Source organism: Tupaia chinensis, unplaced genomic scaffold (assembly GCF_000334495.1).
Source record: "Tupaia chinensis unplaced genomic scaffold, TupChi_1.0 Scaffold000273_1, whole genome shotgun sequence".
NCBI lineage: Eukaryota > Metazoa > Chordata > Mammalia > Scandentia > Tupaiidae > Tupaia > Tupaia belangeri.
In genome coordinates, this window is record NW_006159755.1 from 2,198,136 (window position 1) to 2,210,998 (window position 12,863).

Consider the following 12,863-nt stretch of genomic DNA (forward strand, 5'->3'; position numbering starts at 1 on the left):
GTTTTTGCGATAGGGAATGTGTGCTTGTCAGAAATACAGACAGAAAGCAAGAAATCACCCCCTACAGGGGATGCCCATACCACAGTCCCTTCTTCTCTCGGGACTTTGGGCATGCTTGCACACGTATCCAGCATGAGTTTCAAGCTGCTGGGTCTGGAACTCGAACCATTGATTGGCATGTGGGAGTCCAGTGACATAACCATTATGCCATCTGCTGGTCCCAGCCTTCACTTCCATCTTATAAAAACCTCTTTGGAGTCTGCACCATGAAGTGATGCCCATTTTTTTTTTTTTTTTTTTTTAAATTATTTAATTGGGTACATCACTGGACTGCCACATAGTTGACCGCTCAAATCCTGGACCCAGCAGCTTCAAACTCACGCTGGGCACATGTGCATGCATGCCCAAAATCCCAAGAGGAGAATGGAGGGGAAGGAATTGTGTGGCTGTTCTCCCTGGGGAGTGATTTCTTGCTTACTTTCTGTCTCTCTTTCTCTGGTGAGCACATGTACACTGTAGCAAAAATCTCTCAAAAAAAATTATTCAATTTTATTTATTTGTTTTTAAAGAATTATTTATTTAATTTCATTTGTTGTCTTTTTTTTTTTTTTAATTTGACCAGACAGAGAAAGAGAGAGAAAGGAAAAGAGAGAAAGCAAGCCTCCAGGTCCAGAACTGGAACCATGGTTGTCATGTGGGAGTCCAGCACCATAACCACCACACCACCTCCTACCCCTATTATTATTATTTTTTAATTTGACCAGAGAAAGAAAGAGAGAAAGCAAGCCACCAGGACCAGCAGGTGGTTAAGGCATGGACACCCACAAGGCTGACTGCAATTTGAGTCTCCGATCTGGCGGCTAGAAACACACCGGACATGTGTGTGTGCATGCCCAGAATCCCCAGAGTACAGTAGAGGAGAAGGGATTGTGGCGTGACCATCCCCCGGGAGGGTGATTTCTTGCTTTCTGTTTCTGGTGAGCACACATGCCCTACAGCAAAAGTCTCTCAAAACAAAATGTAAAAAGCCACCAGATCTGGGACTTGAACTGCGGTCAACCATGTGGGAGTCCAGTGCCTTAACCACCACGTCACCTCCCAGCCCTAATTCCTACTTTTTTACATCAGACCCACTTAGCATAGGGCCTCTCTGAAGCCAGTCTTCTTTCCTTCCCCAGGATGTCCTTGGCTGTGTCTGTGTGAATCCCGGCCGCCTCACCAAAGGGCAGGTGGGAGGCACCTTTGGCCGACTCTACCTCAGAAGGTCGACGGCGGATGAGGACAGGAGGCCAAGTCCATGTGTGGCTGCCCAAGTGGTCAGAGTCTGAGGCTCTGCCCTTCATCAACCCAGTCTTGAGGGGAGGAGGAGTCAGCAGTGAGGGCGGGGCTGCAGGCCAGGCCCAGCAGGGAGGGCTTGCCCCTGGGCCCTGGCTAAGGGAAGAAGCTCTTGCTTCCGAATGGAGTACAGGAGTGAGCCAACTATGGATATGGCATGCTCCAAAAGGCAAGAAGCTTCGCGATTTTCTACAAATCAAACACACAAACAACTTTTGGAGAAATAAAAATAAATTGAGTGTAACTTGAGTTTAAGCTTCCTTTTTCCTGCCTATTTGACCTATTGTATGTCTGGAGAAAGCAAAGTGCTGGTCACACTGAGTTTCTGTCCAGCCCCTCGTCCTCCCAAGGCCCCCACGCCTCTAGCTGAGGAGGCGCCCTGGGCCTGGGCCATGGAGCCGGCTGCAGAGCAGGCAGCTGGCTGCATGCCTGGCCCTCCCTGTACGGCCCCTCACATGCATGCCGTGGTCCCAGCCTGACCTCTCCATCTGGAAGAGCAGCTTCACGAAGCTATTCCAAAGCCAGAGTCCCTGGTGACAGCCACTGTGCCAGGTTGTGCGGGAACACTGGGCATGCCTAGAGCCCAGGAAACATGGATAAGGTCAGGCCTTCCAGGGTCCCAGCATCTGGAGGAGTCTTGTTAAACATGGAGTGGGTTTCTGCTCAAACTGGCGGACTGTCCTGCTTCACGTGCCAGAACCAAGACTGGAAAACCCCAGCTGTCAGGAGGAGGGAAGTGTGTGAGGGGCAGTGGGCAGCTGATGCCTATGCCTTGACTCAGAGGTAAATAGGTAACTTAACAGTGCCTGACCTTAGCTTCCCTGCCCCCTCCGCCACGGGGTGGGGGTGGAGTCAAACCACTACCCAAGAAGGCTTGGATAAAACCTCCCTTCAAACATGTGGAGTTGCTCTTTTCATGAGTTTATAGGCACTTCTGAGGATGAGGATTAGAAACAAGCCTCGGCTTGAAGAGTAGATCTTCCTTGCATCCACCATAGTCCACAGCAGCAGCATGACTTGTTGGCCTCTGGGTATGGTGTTTTGGGAACCCACGACCCTCCCACTAATCCTGAGACAGTTACCTCAGGTCAAGAATGTCACTTGGGGAACCAGCAGTTGGCGTAATGGCTATGTCGCTGGACTCCCACGTAGGCGACCGCGGTTCGAGTCCCGGACCCGGTAGCTTAAAACTCACTCCGGGCGCGTGTGCGTGCGTGCCCAGGATCCCGAGAGGAGAATGGAGGAGAAGGGACTGCGGCGTGACCATCCCCCCTAGAGGGTGATTTCTCGCTTTCTGTCTCTGTCTCTCTCTCTCTGGCAAGCGCACGCGCCCTATAGTGAAAAACCTCTCCAAAAAAAAAAGAAGAAAGAATGTCACTTGTAGGGACCAACAGATGACTGGTTACATCACTGGACTCCCACATGGTCGACCGAGGTTCGAGTCCTGGAGTCCTGGACCCAGAGGCTTGAAACTCACACCAGGCACATGTGCATGCATGCCCAAAATCCCAAGAGGAGAAGGGATTGTGGCATGGCAACTCCCCCGGGGAGGTGATTTCTTGCTTTCTATCTCTCTGTCTCTCTGGCAAGTGCATATGCCCTGTAGCAATAACCTCTTAAAAAAAAAGAAAAAGGATGTCATTTATATTTCTAGCAGGCCAAATATCAATAGACACCCACCCTCTCCCTACATTGGAAAACCCGTGCTTGGGAAGATGAGTGACAGGCTTGCAGCCACCATGAACAAGGGCCTGAGCAGGCATCCTGCAGCCCTTATCGCCTGAGACCACACATGGCTCTTCTAGGAACGGTGACACTTAGCATGATTGTCACGTTGCTTCTGAAGAAGCCTTGTGGGGAATGGTAAGGGCCCAGTCCCAACTGGGCAAGCTACAGAGCCCCCTTTCCTCTCACAAACCTCAGGAAGATGCAGAGGACCAAGTGGGATTGGGCGTGGGGGACAGAGGGTGACCAGAGGAAGAGATGTGCTAAGGAGGGCCAGAAGGCAATGGAGAGAAAAAGCTGGAGCTCCCTGCTGCTCTGCATGAATGGAGGCGAGAGCCCCGTTGCCTGGATACAGGTCGTGTGACTGGGCTGGCGCAGGCATTGAAGATGGAAAAGCAGGATGCGAGCTCCAGAGAGCAGACAGGTCTGGCAGATGTGCTTCTTTGCCACCAGACGGTGACGGTGACGTTGTGCTCTTGTCGGGAGGAAGTTGATGCCAAGTGACTGCTGGCTGACTGTCCCCAGACCTTGTTTCAACTGTGTCACAGTTTCCTGTTGAGGCCATCATCCACAGGGATCTTGCTCCCACCTGGGTTGGGGTACATGGTCTTTGAACCAAGGCTCTAGGAGGGAAGCAGTAATAGAGAGTGGAGGAGGCTGGGCTTCACAGTCAGATGCTTTGGTGGCAGCTTCCCCTGGTCTGTTCGTGCCCTGTGCCCTCGTGAACCTGAGGATAAGGGAGACGGCTCTGAAGAAACAAAAGTCCTGTGCTCTCACCCAGGGTTTGCCTTCCTCCCCTGGTCCTGCCATCGTGACACCTCATCCTCACTCCCCGAAAGAGCCCTGCCCTCCCTTAACCTTGCACGGCTGCCCTTTAGGATCGTTGGGAAGAGCTGCCAAGGGGAACAAAAGACCCTCATAGCTCCCATGCGTGGGAACACAAGTGGGTGCCAAGAACGAAGCTGGGGCATTAGGGCAGCAAGGGGCAGGGTTGTGACACTGATCCTTGGGGCCCCTCCATCCTGCTCTGCCTTCTGCAGCAACCCTGCCCTTGGTGTTTCCTTTCCCTTGACCTATGGTCACCCCGCCCTGCTCAGCCCAGCCCTGCTCAGCCCAGCCCTGCTGCTTCCCCTGGTGCTGGGAGTGGCCACTGGGGCGGATCTCTCACGGCTTTGTTTGGTACACATTTCCTTTCCCCTGACCCTGGCCTCAGCTGAGACACCTGAGCCAGTCCTGCTTGTGTACTCATGGCCCCTCCTGCCAGACTGAACCCCCTAACTGCACCAAAGGACTTGAATGATTGGCTAAGAGTGGAGGGTTAGTTTTTTTTAACATTTAAAAACTTGTTATTGAGGGGCCGCCAGGTAGGGTGGTTGTTAAGGCTGCACTACTTCCACACGGCCAGCCGCAGTTCGAGTCCTGGACCTTGTTCTCTCTCTCTTTCTTTCTCTGGTCAAATTTAAATAAATAAATAAAGCCAAATAGAAAGAATTCTTAAAAAAAAAAGTTTGTTATTGAGACAGAGTAATAACCACATACCACTTTAAAGCGTATAATTTAGTGCATTTTATGACATTTACAATGTTGTAGAAATATCATCATCACTAATTCTAGAATATTTTCAACACTCAAAAAAGAAAACCCAGTACTCATTATAGTCACTTACTGTCTCTTTCTCATCTCATACCCTGACAATCACCAGTCTGCTTTCTTCTCTATAGATGTGCTTATTCTGGGCATTTTACATCAATGGAATTGTACAATACATCAAATCATCTGATACATTTCTGTCTGATATCTTTTACTTAGTATGTCTTCAAGGTTCATCCATCCAGTAGCATGTATTAGTACTTCATTTTTTTATTTTATTTTATTTATTATTATTGTTTTTAAACATGTTACAGGCACTCACCAGAGAGAGAGAAAAAAAATGAAAAAGCAAGCCACCAGGTCTGGGACTTGAACCACAGTTGGCCACGTGAGAATCCAGCACCTTAACCACTACACCACCTGCTGGTCCCAGCACTTAATTATTTTTTACAACTGAATGATTCATTGTATGGATATAGCATGTTTTTTAATTATTTACTTAATTTATTACTATTTGGGGGGGTTTGAGGGTGCATGGTGGTTAAGGGCACTGGATTCCCACATGGTTCGAGTCTTGGACCTGGCAGCTTGCTTTCTCATTTTCCCTTTTCTCTCTCTCTCTGTCTCTCTCTGGTTAAGTTTAAAAAATAATAACATGGAGTTAAATTAATAATGCTTATGCATTATCTATAAATAATTTTTAAAGAATTATTTTGTTTATTATTTACTTATTTATTTTTAATTTGATCAGAGAGAAACAGAGAGAAAGTAAGAAAGCAAGCCGCCAGATCCAAGACTGAACCTGTGGCCGGGGAGCAGCCGAGAGGGAACCAGCAGTTAGCGTAATAGCTATGTCGCTGGACTCCCCACGTAGTCGATCGCAGTTCGCATCCCGGACCCGGTGGCTTAAAACTCACGCCGGGCGTGTGTGCGTGCATGCCCAAGATCCCGAGAGGAGAATGGAGGAGAAGGGATTGCGGCGTGACCATTCCCCCTGGGGGGTGATTTCTCGCTTTCTGTCTCTCTGTCTCTCTCTGTCTGTCTGGCGAGTACACACGCCCTATAGCAAAAAAAACTCTCAAAAACAAACAAACAAACAAACAAAAAAACTGTGGTCAGCCATGTGGGAGTCCAGCGTCTCAACTACCAACACCACCTGCCGACCCCATTATTATTATTATTTTAAGTTTGCTATAGGGCACATATGCTCACCAGAGAGAGAGAAAGCGAGAAAGCAAGCCACCGGGTCCAGGACTCAGACCATGGCTTGTCATGTGGGAGTCCAGCATCTTAACCGCCATTCCACCTGCTGGCCTGATACAGCATTTTTAATATATACATTCACCCATCAGTGCATATTGGGGTTGTTTCCACTTGGCTATTGTGAATAGTGGACACTGTGTACAAGGTTTTGTGTGAACACGTGGTTTTAGTTATCTTGACTATATACCTAGGAATGAGGGGGAGGGTTTAGATTTATGGAAGAAGGGAAAGGAGAGTAGAAGGAAAGAAAAAGGGAAACAGGAATAAAAGGAAAGAGGGAAGGACATAAGAACAGAGGGGAGGGAGGAGGGAAACCCTGGGAGAGGGATTTGGAGCCAGATGGTAGATCTGGAATGTCTTGTAAGAGCTTGAAGTTGAGTCTGTATGCTCCAGGGACTCTTGAAGGCTTCCAGGTAGAACTGGGACAATACCCACCTGCAGTTTAGGAAGAGGACTGACAGTGCTGCAAAGGGCAAAGTGAAGCTAGAGAAGGCTAAAGACCACAGAGAAACTTTGTGCTATAAGGCACATGTGCTCCCCAGAGACAGAGAGAAAGTGAGAAATCACCCCCCAGGGGAGTAGCCACACTGCAATTCTTTCTCCATTCTCCTCTTGGGATTTCGGGCACATGTGCACTCGTGCCCGGCGTGAGTTTGAGTTTCAAGCCACCGAGTTTGGGACTCGAACCAGGATTCGGCGGCTTGGGGGTAAGGTGCCTTAATCACTATGCCATCTGCTGACTACAGAGACTCTTTAGGAGCTATCAGAAGGAGGGCTAGAGAGGGGTGGCAGCATGGAGATGCTGGGGTTCCTGCTGGAAGGCCAGAGGACACTCCTCGCCATCCATGGTGGGACTCAGTCAGCTGTATTCAGCCATTTAGGCCCTTCAGTCATTCTAGATTTCCTGTCCCTAAGCAGCTAGGTCTATCACTGCTCCCGTTGGTCTGCTGTAGAAATGCCCAGGGGCATTGGGGCTGCCTGCCCTCTACCCAACTGGGCTCAGGGCCAGCTCCAAATTCTCCCAGCCAGACCCACCCTCCTTGAGCTCCAGGCTCCTCTCCGCCCAGAGCCTGCCAGACAGCTGAGGGCCTTGCAGCTGCCTGGGGCTGAGGATCCCATCAGAGGTCTCAGAGACAGCTGCTGCCTCATGACCCTGCTGACCCTGGTCCCTGCACACTGCTCCCTGAGACCCCAGGCGGCTGCCAGCAGCCCGCAGGGCTTGCCTGCCACGCCCATGGCTCCCAGATCCTCCCCGGGTCTGAGACGTTACAGGGTGAGAAAGAAAACCAGAGATTCTGGGGCTGAGCCAACGGGCCCCACCTGGAGGGTGGGAAAGGGGCAAAGACGCCGGTCGGAGGCATCCCCATCCCCTGGCTGCCCCTCAGAGAAATTGGCTTTTCCACTGGGCAGGAGACAGAGCTTCATCCCGGCTACACACTGGGTGGGTTCATGCCCTGCCTCCGTCAGTCAGTGTGGGGCCAGGGACACACGGCTGACATTTCCCAGAGTAAGCCAGCGGGAAGGCGCAGTCACTTCTGACTCCCAGCAGGCTCCTCTCCAGGTCCGCTTCCCCCTTGAGGACTTGAGGCCCCTTCAAATTGCTGCCCCTTAGGATATTTCTGGTAGCAATAGTTGCCTCTAGGGATAGGTGTCAGAGGGCTGGGGAGCAGGCGTGGGAGGGCTCAGAGAATGGTTTGTCATGTCCACCCTCACATCCTGCCTAAAATCTCTTACCATGTTCATAGATAGTTTTAAAAGAAAGAGGAGGGCCAGCCAGTAGTGTGATGGTTCATGTGAGTGGATCCCACATGGCCAACTGCACAATTTGAGTCCCAGACCCAACTTGTAAAAACACGCCAGGCACACGTGCATGTGTGCATGCATGGCCCACATCCCAAGACGGTAATAGGGGAGCAGCAATTGTAGTGTAGTGTAACCATCCTCCTCCCAGGGGGTGCTTTCTCACCCCCCACCCCATCTCTGGTGAGCACATGCCTCTATGGCAAAAATTTAAAAATAAAAATAAAAAAGAGGAGAAGGGGTTAGGGTGGGTACAACCATTCCCCATGGAGGGTGCTTTCTCACTTTCTTTCACCCTCTCTCCCTAGTGTATGTGCCCTCTGGCAAATTGTTTTTTGTTTTGTTTTGTTTTGTTTTTAATAAAATAAAGCAACTATAAAAGAAAATGGGAAAATGTCAGTACTCCCCCTTACCAGCACGGAATCCATTATATGACCTGCCAGTGGGTGCCTGAAACCCTGGATAGGACTGAACCTTATATAGACTGTTTCGTCCTGTACATACCTACCTGTGAGAAAGTGTAACTTTTCATTCAGGTGCAGTAAGAAGTGATAATGGGACCGGCAGGTTACATGTGTGTGTGCGTGTGTGTGTGTGTGTGTGTGTGTGTATGTATATAGCTTTCCCGCTGCCCTTCTGCAGCTTAGCATCCTGGACCCTATACTGTTTGTAGTTAGGCCACAGGGAACACCTACAGAAGGAATGCCTTCTCATGACACATCCTCCTCGCCACCCTCCAGAAACAGGTGGCTTGGAGAGAAGGGAGGCAGGGGCACTTACTGTGCATGGACACCACACACCCTTGCCGTGGGCTAGCTCGGTGTGGGTTTGGGGAGCCAGAGCAGCCAGAACACACAGGAGCTTGTAGACAGAAACCCTGCTCCCAGGCTGAGCTGCCACACCAGTGCAGAACACTAAAGAGCAAACGCTAAAGAGATGCAGAGAACCAGGAACTGATGTGGCTGAGGAGAAAGGGGCCTGTGGGCCTTGCTGCAGGACCTGGTACCTGGCACACTCTCCGAGAACGACAGGCTGACACAGCTGAACACTCACATGTCCTCTGGCCCCAAGCTCCCTCCAGGAGTTTGTTCCCAGCTGTGCTCATGCATGTGTGAAACAGCATTTGTACAAGATGATCCATCATGGGAAAAGGTCAGGAACAGCTTAGACATCAGCAGCTGAGACTTGCTCCCGTACACTACGGCCCACCTGATGCTGGAATCCCGTGCAGCTGTGAAAATGTGAAACCGAGAACACGCTCTATGGACTCAGGTAGAGTGGGCTCCAAAATCTGACGTTAAAATCTGATGGAAAAAGCAAGGTGCAGAACATGAACAGCAGAGGCATACTAAGAGGTGGCTTCCCTGCAGAGTCACCCCCATTGCCCCCGATGATGGGGCCTGACCCTCCCCAGCTCCCACCAAGCCCTGCTGTGCTTTGGAGCTCCATTTGTCTGAATATTGCCATTTGTGTTAAAAAGTTTTTTAAAAATTAAGGATTGGGAGGGGCTCCTCTTGAATAAAGAATCTCTCTAAGTGTTTACTGATAATACTGGCCGTCTATGAGAGCAGAATAGTGCCTGGGAGACAGGGTGGAAAGACATTTTATTTTGCCCTTTGTAACTTCTGAATTTTGAACCACACTGAATCATTACCTCATCAAAAAAGTGATTTAAATGGAAAAAAAAAAAAAAGGCATTTCTAACCGCGTTGGACCTCGGTACACTGGCCCTTGATTCCCTCCCCACTGCATTCAGCAACTATCGTGAGCTCGCTGCCTGCAGTTATTCTGTAAGGGGACCCAGCCATCCCTCTGCCGAGCGCGTACACAAAGGAGTCGAAATCAGCATGCAGAGCCAGTCTGCCCTCCCATGTTCGTTGCAGCCCTGCTCAGAATAGCCAAGATATGGAAACAACATAAATGCCCATCAATGAAGGAATGAACTTTTCAAATGTGTTGTACGTACACGGGGACTATCATGTAGCCTTAAAAACAAAAACGACAAGCAAGTCTGTCATTCGGGACAACGTGGATGGACCTAGATGACTTATATGAGGTGAAGTAAGCCAGGCACAAGGACAAATACCACATGATATGTGTATGTAGAATCTAAAAATGTTGACCCTAGAGGCTGGCAGGTGGCGTGGTGATTAAGGCACTGGACTCCCTCATGGTCGACTGCGGTTCAAGTCTTGAAACTGGTGGCTTGCTCTCTCGCTTTCCCTCTTTCTATCTCTCTGTGTCTCTCTGGTCAAATTAAAAAATAATAATAACAACAAATAAAATAACTCTTAAAAAAAAAGAAAAGTTGAACTTGTAAAAGTAGAATGGTGGTTGGGACCAGCAGTTGGCATAATGGTTATGTTGCTGGACTCCCATGTAGTCAAACGCGGTTCGAGTTCCAGACCCGGTGGCTTAAACTCCCACAGGTGTGTATGCATGTATGCCCAAGACCTCGAGAGGAGAATGGAGAAGGGATTGCTGCGTGGCCATCCCCCCAGGGAGTGATTTCTTACTTTCTGTCTCTCTGTCTCTCTATCTGGTGAGCGCACACGCACTATAGCAAAGACCTCTCAAAAAAAAAAAAAAAAAAAAGAATGGTGGTTACCAGAGGCTGTATGTGTGGGATGGTAGATGAAGGAATGGGAGACAGTGGTCAATGAGTACGAATTTAGATAGGAGGAGTAAGTTTTGGTGTTTTTGGGGGGGATTTTTTTAAGAGATTTTTGCAATAGGAAGCATGCGCTTGCCAGAGAGACAGAGATAGAGAAACAGAAATCGAGAAATCACCCCCTAGGGGGGTTGGCCATGCCGCAATCCCTTCTCCATTCTCCCCTATGGATTTTGGCTGCACATGCGCCTGGCTTGTTTCAAGCTGCCGAGTCTGAGACTCACACCACACTCAACCATGTGGAATAACCATTAAGCCATCTCCTGGTCCCAAGTTTTGATGTTTTATTGCATAGCATGGTGACTACAGTTAATGACAATGTAATGTATATTTCAAATAGCTAAGAGAGAATTTTAAATGTTCTCACAACAAAGGAATAATAAATATTTGTGGAGATTTTAAAAATTATTTAACTTTATTATTATTATTATTTTCCAGTTTGATCAGACAGAGAGAGAGAGGGAAAGTGAGAAAACAAGACAGCCAGTCCAGGACTTGAACCATGGCCAGCCATGTGGGAGTCCAGCGCCTTTAACCACCACACCACCTGCCAGCCCCCAAGAAATGATAAATATTTGAGGTGATATGTGAATTAGCCTGATTCGCTCATTACACAATGTATGTATTGCAAAACATTATTTTAGTGGCTGACCACTCTACAAGTCTCAGATCCAACAACCTGAAAATCACGCCATGCACATTTGCATGCACACCCAAAATCCCAGGAGGAGAATGGTGGAGAAGGGATTGCAACGTAGTGCTCCCCTGGGGTGATTTCTTGCTTTCCCTCTGTCTCTCTCCAGCAACCGCACATGCCCTATGGCAAAAACTTTTTTAAAAATTACATTGTACCCCCCGAATATATTCAGTTATTATTTTCCAATTAAATATTAAATAAAACTTCGAAAATATACTATGTAATAGTTTTTCGTTCTTTTTTTTTTTTTTTGAGAGTTTTTTTCTTTTTGCTATAGGGCGCATGTGCTCGCCAGACAGACAGAGACAGAAAGCGAGAAATCACCCCCCAGGAGGGATGGCCATTACGCAATCCCTTCTCCTCCAGTCTCCTCTTGGGATGTTGGGCACGCAAGCACATGCGCTCGGCGTGAATTTTAAGCCACCGGGTCTGGGACGCAAACCGCGGTCGACTACGTGGGAGTCCAGCGACATAGCCATTACACTAACTGCTGGTCCCGATAGTCTTTAATTCTTAGTGACAAGTGACAGAAACCCAGCCCCAACTGGATTAAACAAAAGCTGGAACTTGTTGGTTCACATCATGGAAACTGCTTCAGGCATAGCTGAATACAGGAGCACAAGCAATGCCACTGAGACTCTTTCTCTCTCTCTCTCTCTCTTTTTTTTTTTTTTTTTTTTTGGAGAGGTTTTTGCTATAGGGTGCGTGTGCTCACCAGAAAAAGAGAGAGAGAGAGAGAGACAAGAGAGACAGAAAGTAAGAAATCACCCCCTGGGAGGATGGCCACGCCGCAATCCCTTCTCCATTCTCTCGGGATCTTGAGTACACATGCAAACGTGTCTGGTGTGAGTTTAAGCCACTGGGTCCGGGACTCCAACCGCAGTCGACTACATGGGAGTCCAGCAACATAGCCATTATGCCAACCGCTGGTCACGAGACTCATTCTCTTGACTATGCTTTTTTCTATATCGGCTTTATTGTCTGGCAGACTCTTCCCTCAGGGTAGCAGAGCTGGCCAACAACAGTCCTAGGCTGCCATCTTGGCATCTGTAACCCTAACAGTCCAGGCAAGTCCCCAGGCTAATGCTCATTGGTGTCACAGGCCCATCCTTATGACTCAGATTGGCCAAGCACAGGTCTTGAACCCACCTTTAGAGCTTAGTGGAGTCAGTCACGCTGGAAAATTGAGGAGCAATAAGAGGGATGGCTGTGGGCAGGGAGATAGTGCTTGTTCCCATGCTCTTGGCCTGCCTTCGTGCCACGGTCTACTGGACATCTCTGGTTTTCTGCTCTCGCCATGCATTTACATGCAGTCCTCCTGGCCGCTGCCTTAGCCGGGCCTCTGCCTGCTCCCCTGGAATCTTTTCCTTTCTCAGCCTGGCAAGCTCCTATTCATTCATTAATATCCTGCTCCTACAGAAAGAAAGGGCAAGTGAGACACACCTCCATGGGGGATGGTCCCTCCACGATCCCTTCTCTCCCTCTCCCTTTTTGGGACTTTGGGCACACACAGGGCTGCTGTGTTCTCAAATCTCCAGGTCGGAGACTCAAACCGTATAACCACGTGAGATCCAGCCCCCTTAACCACCATGCCGCAGGCTGGCGCACCTGGAAGCCTTTCTACCTCTCTCCTGTTTTCCCACCTTTGGGAGAACAAACCCTTCTCGTGGTTGTCCTCTGGTTCTTCATTCAGGTCCCAGTCACTGACCAAGCTTTCTCCATGCTGTCCTGGGAGAGGCCGAGATGACTCAGAGTTGGCTGCCCCCAGGACCGATAGGGCAC

General features: G+C 49.2%; 1 protein-coding gene and 1 long non-coding RNA gene across 6 annotated transcripts in view; one reads left to right on the plus strand and one right to left on the minus strand.

Moving 5' to 3' along the window:
• The window catches only part of POLA2 (DNA polymerase alpha 2, accessory subunit), a 35,349-nt gene extending 33,784 nt beyond the window's left edge, over positions 1 to 1,565 (plus strand). For 4 of the 5 annotated variants that reach the window (XM_006149883.3, XM_027772432.1, XM_027772429.1 and 1 more), the window contains one exon: positions 1,179 to 1,565. In XM_006149883.3, coding sequence (XP_006149945.1) covers positions 1,179 to 1,328 — 150 coding nt within the window. In that variant the 3' untranslated portion in view covers positions 1,329 to 1,565. The remainder of the gene's footprint in view (positions 1 to 1,178) is intronic. The other variant, XM_027772431.1, reaches the window with a different exon arrangement.
• Positions 1,566 to 3,698: 2,133 nt separating this feature from the next.
• Positions 3,699 to 12,863, minus strand: LOC102484308 (uncharacterized). Its single transcript, XR_334732.2, has 3 exons — positions 12,741 to 12,863; positions 12,231 to 12,494; positions 3,699 to 3,787 (listed from the first exon to the last, which is right to left on the minus strand). It is a non-coding gene; the product is annotated as an uncharacterized LOC102484308 (long non-coding RNA).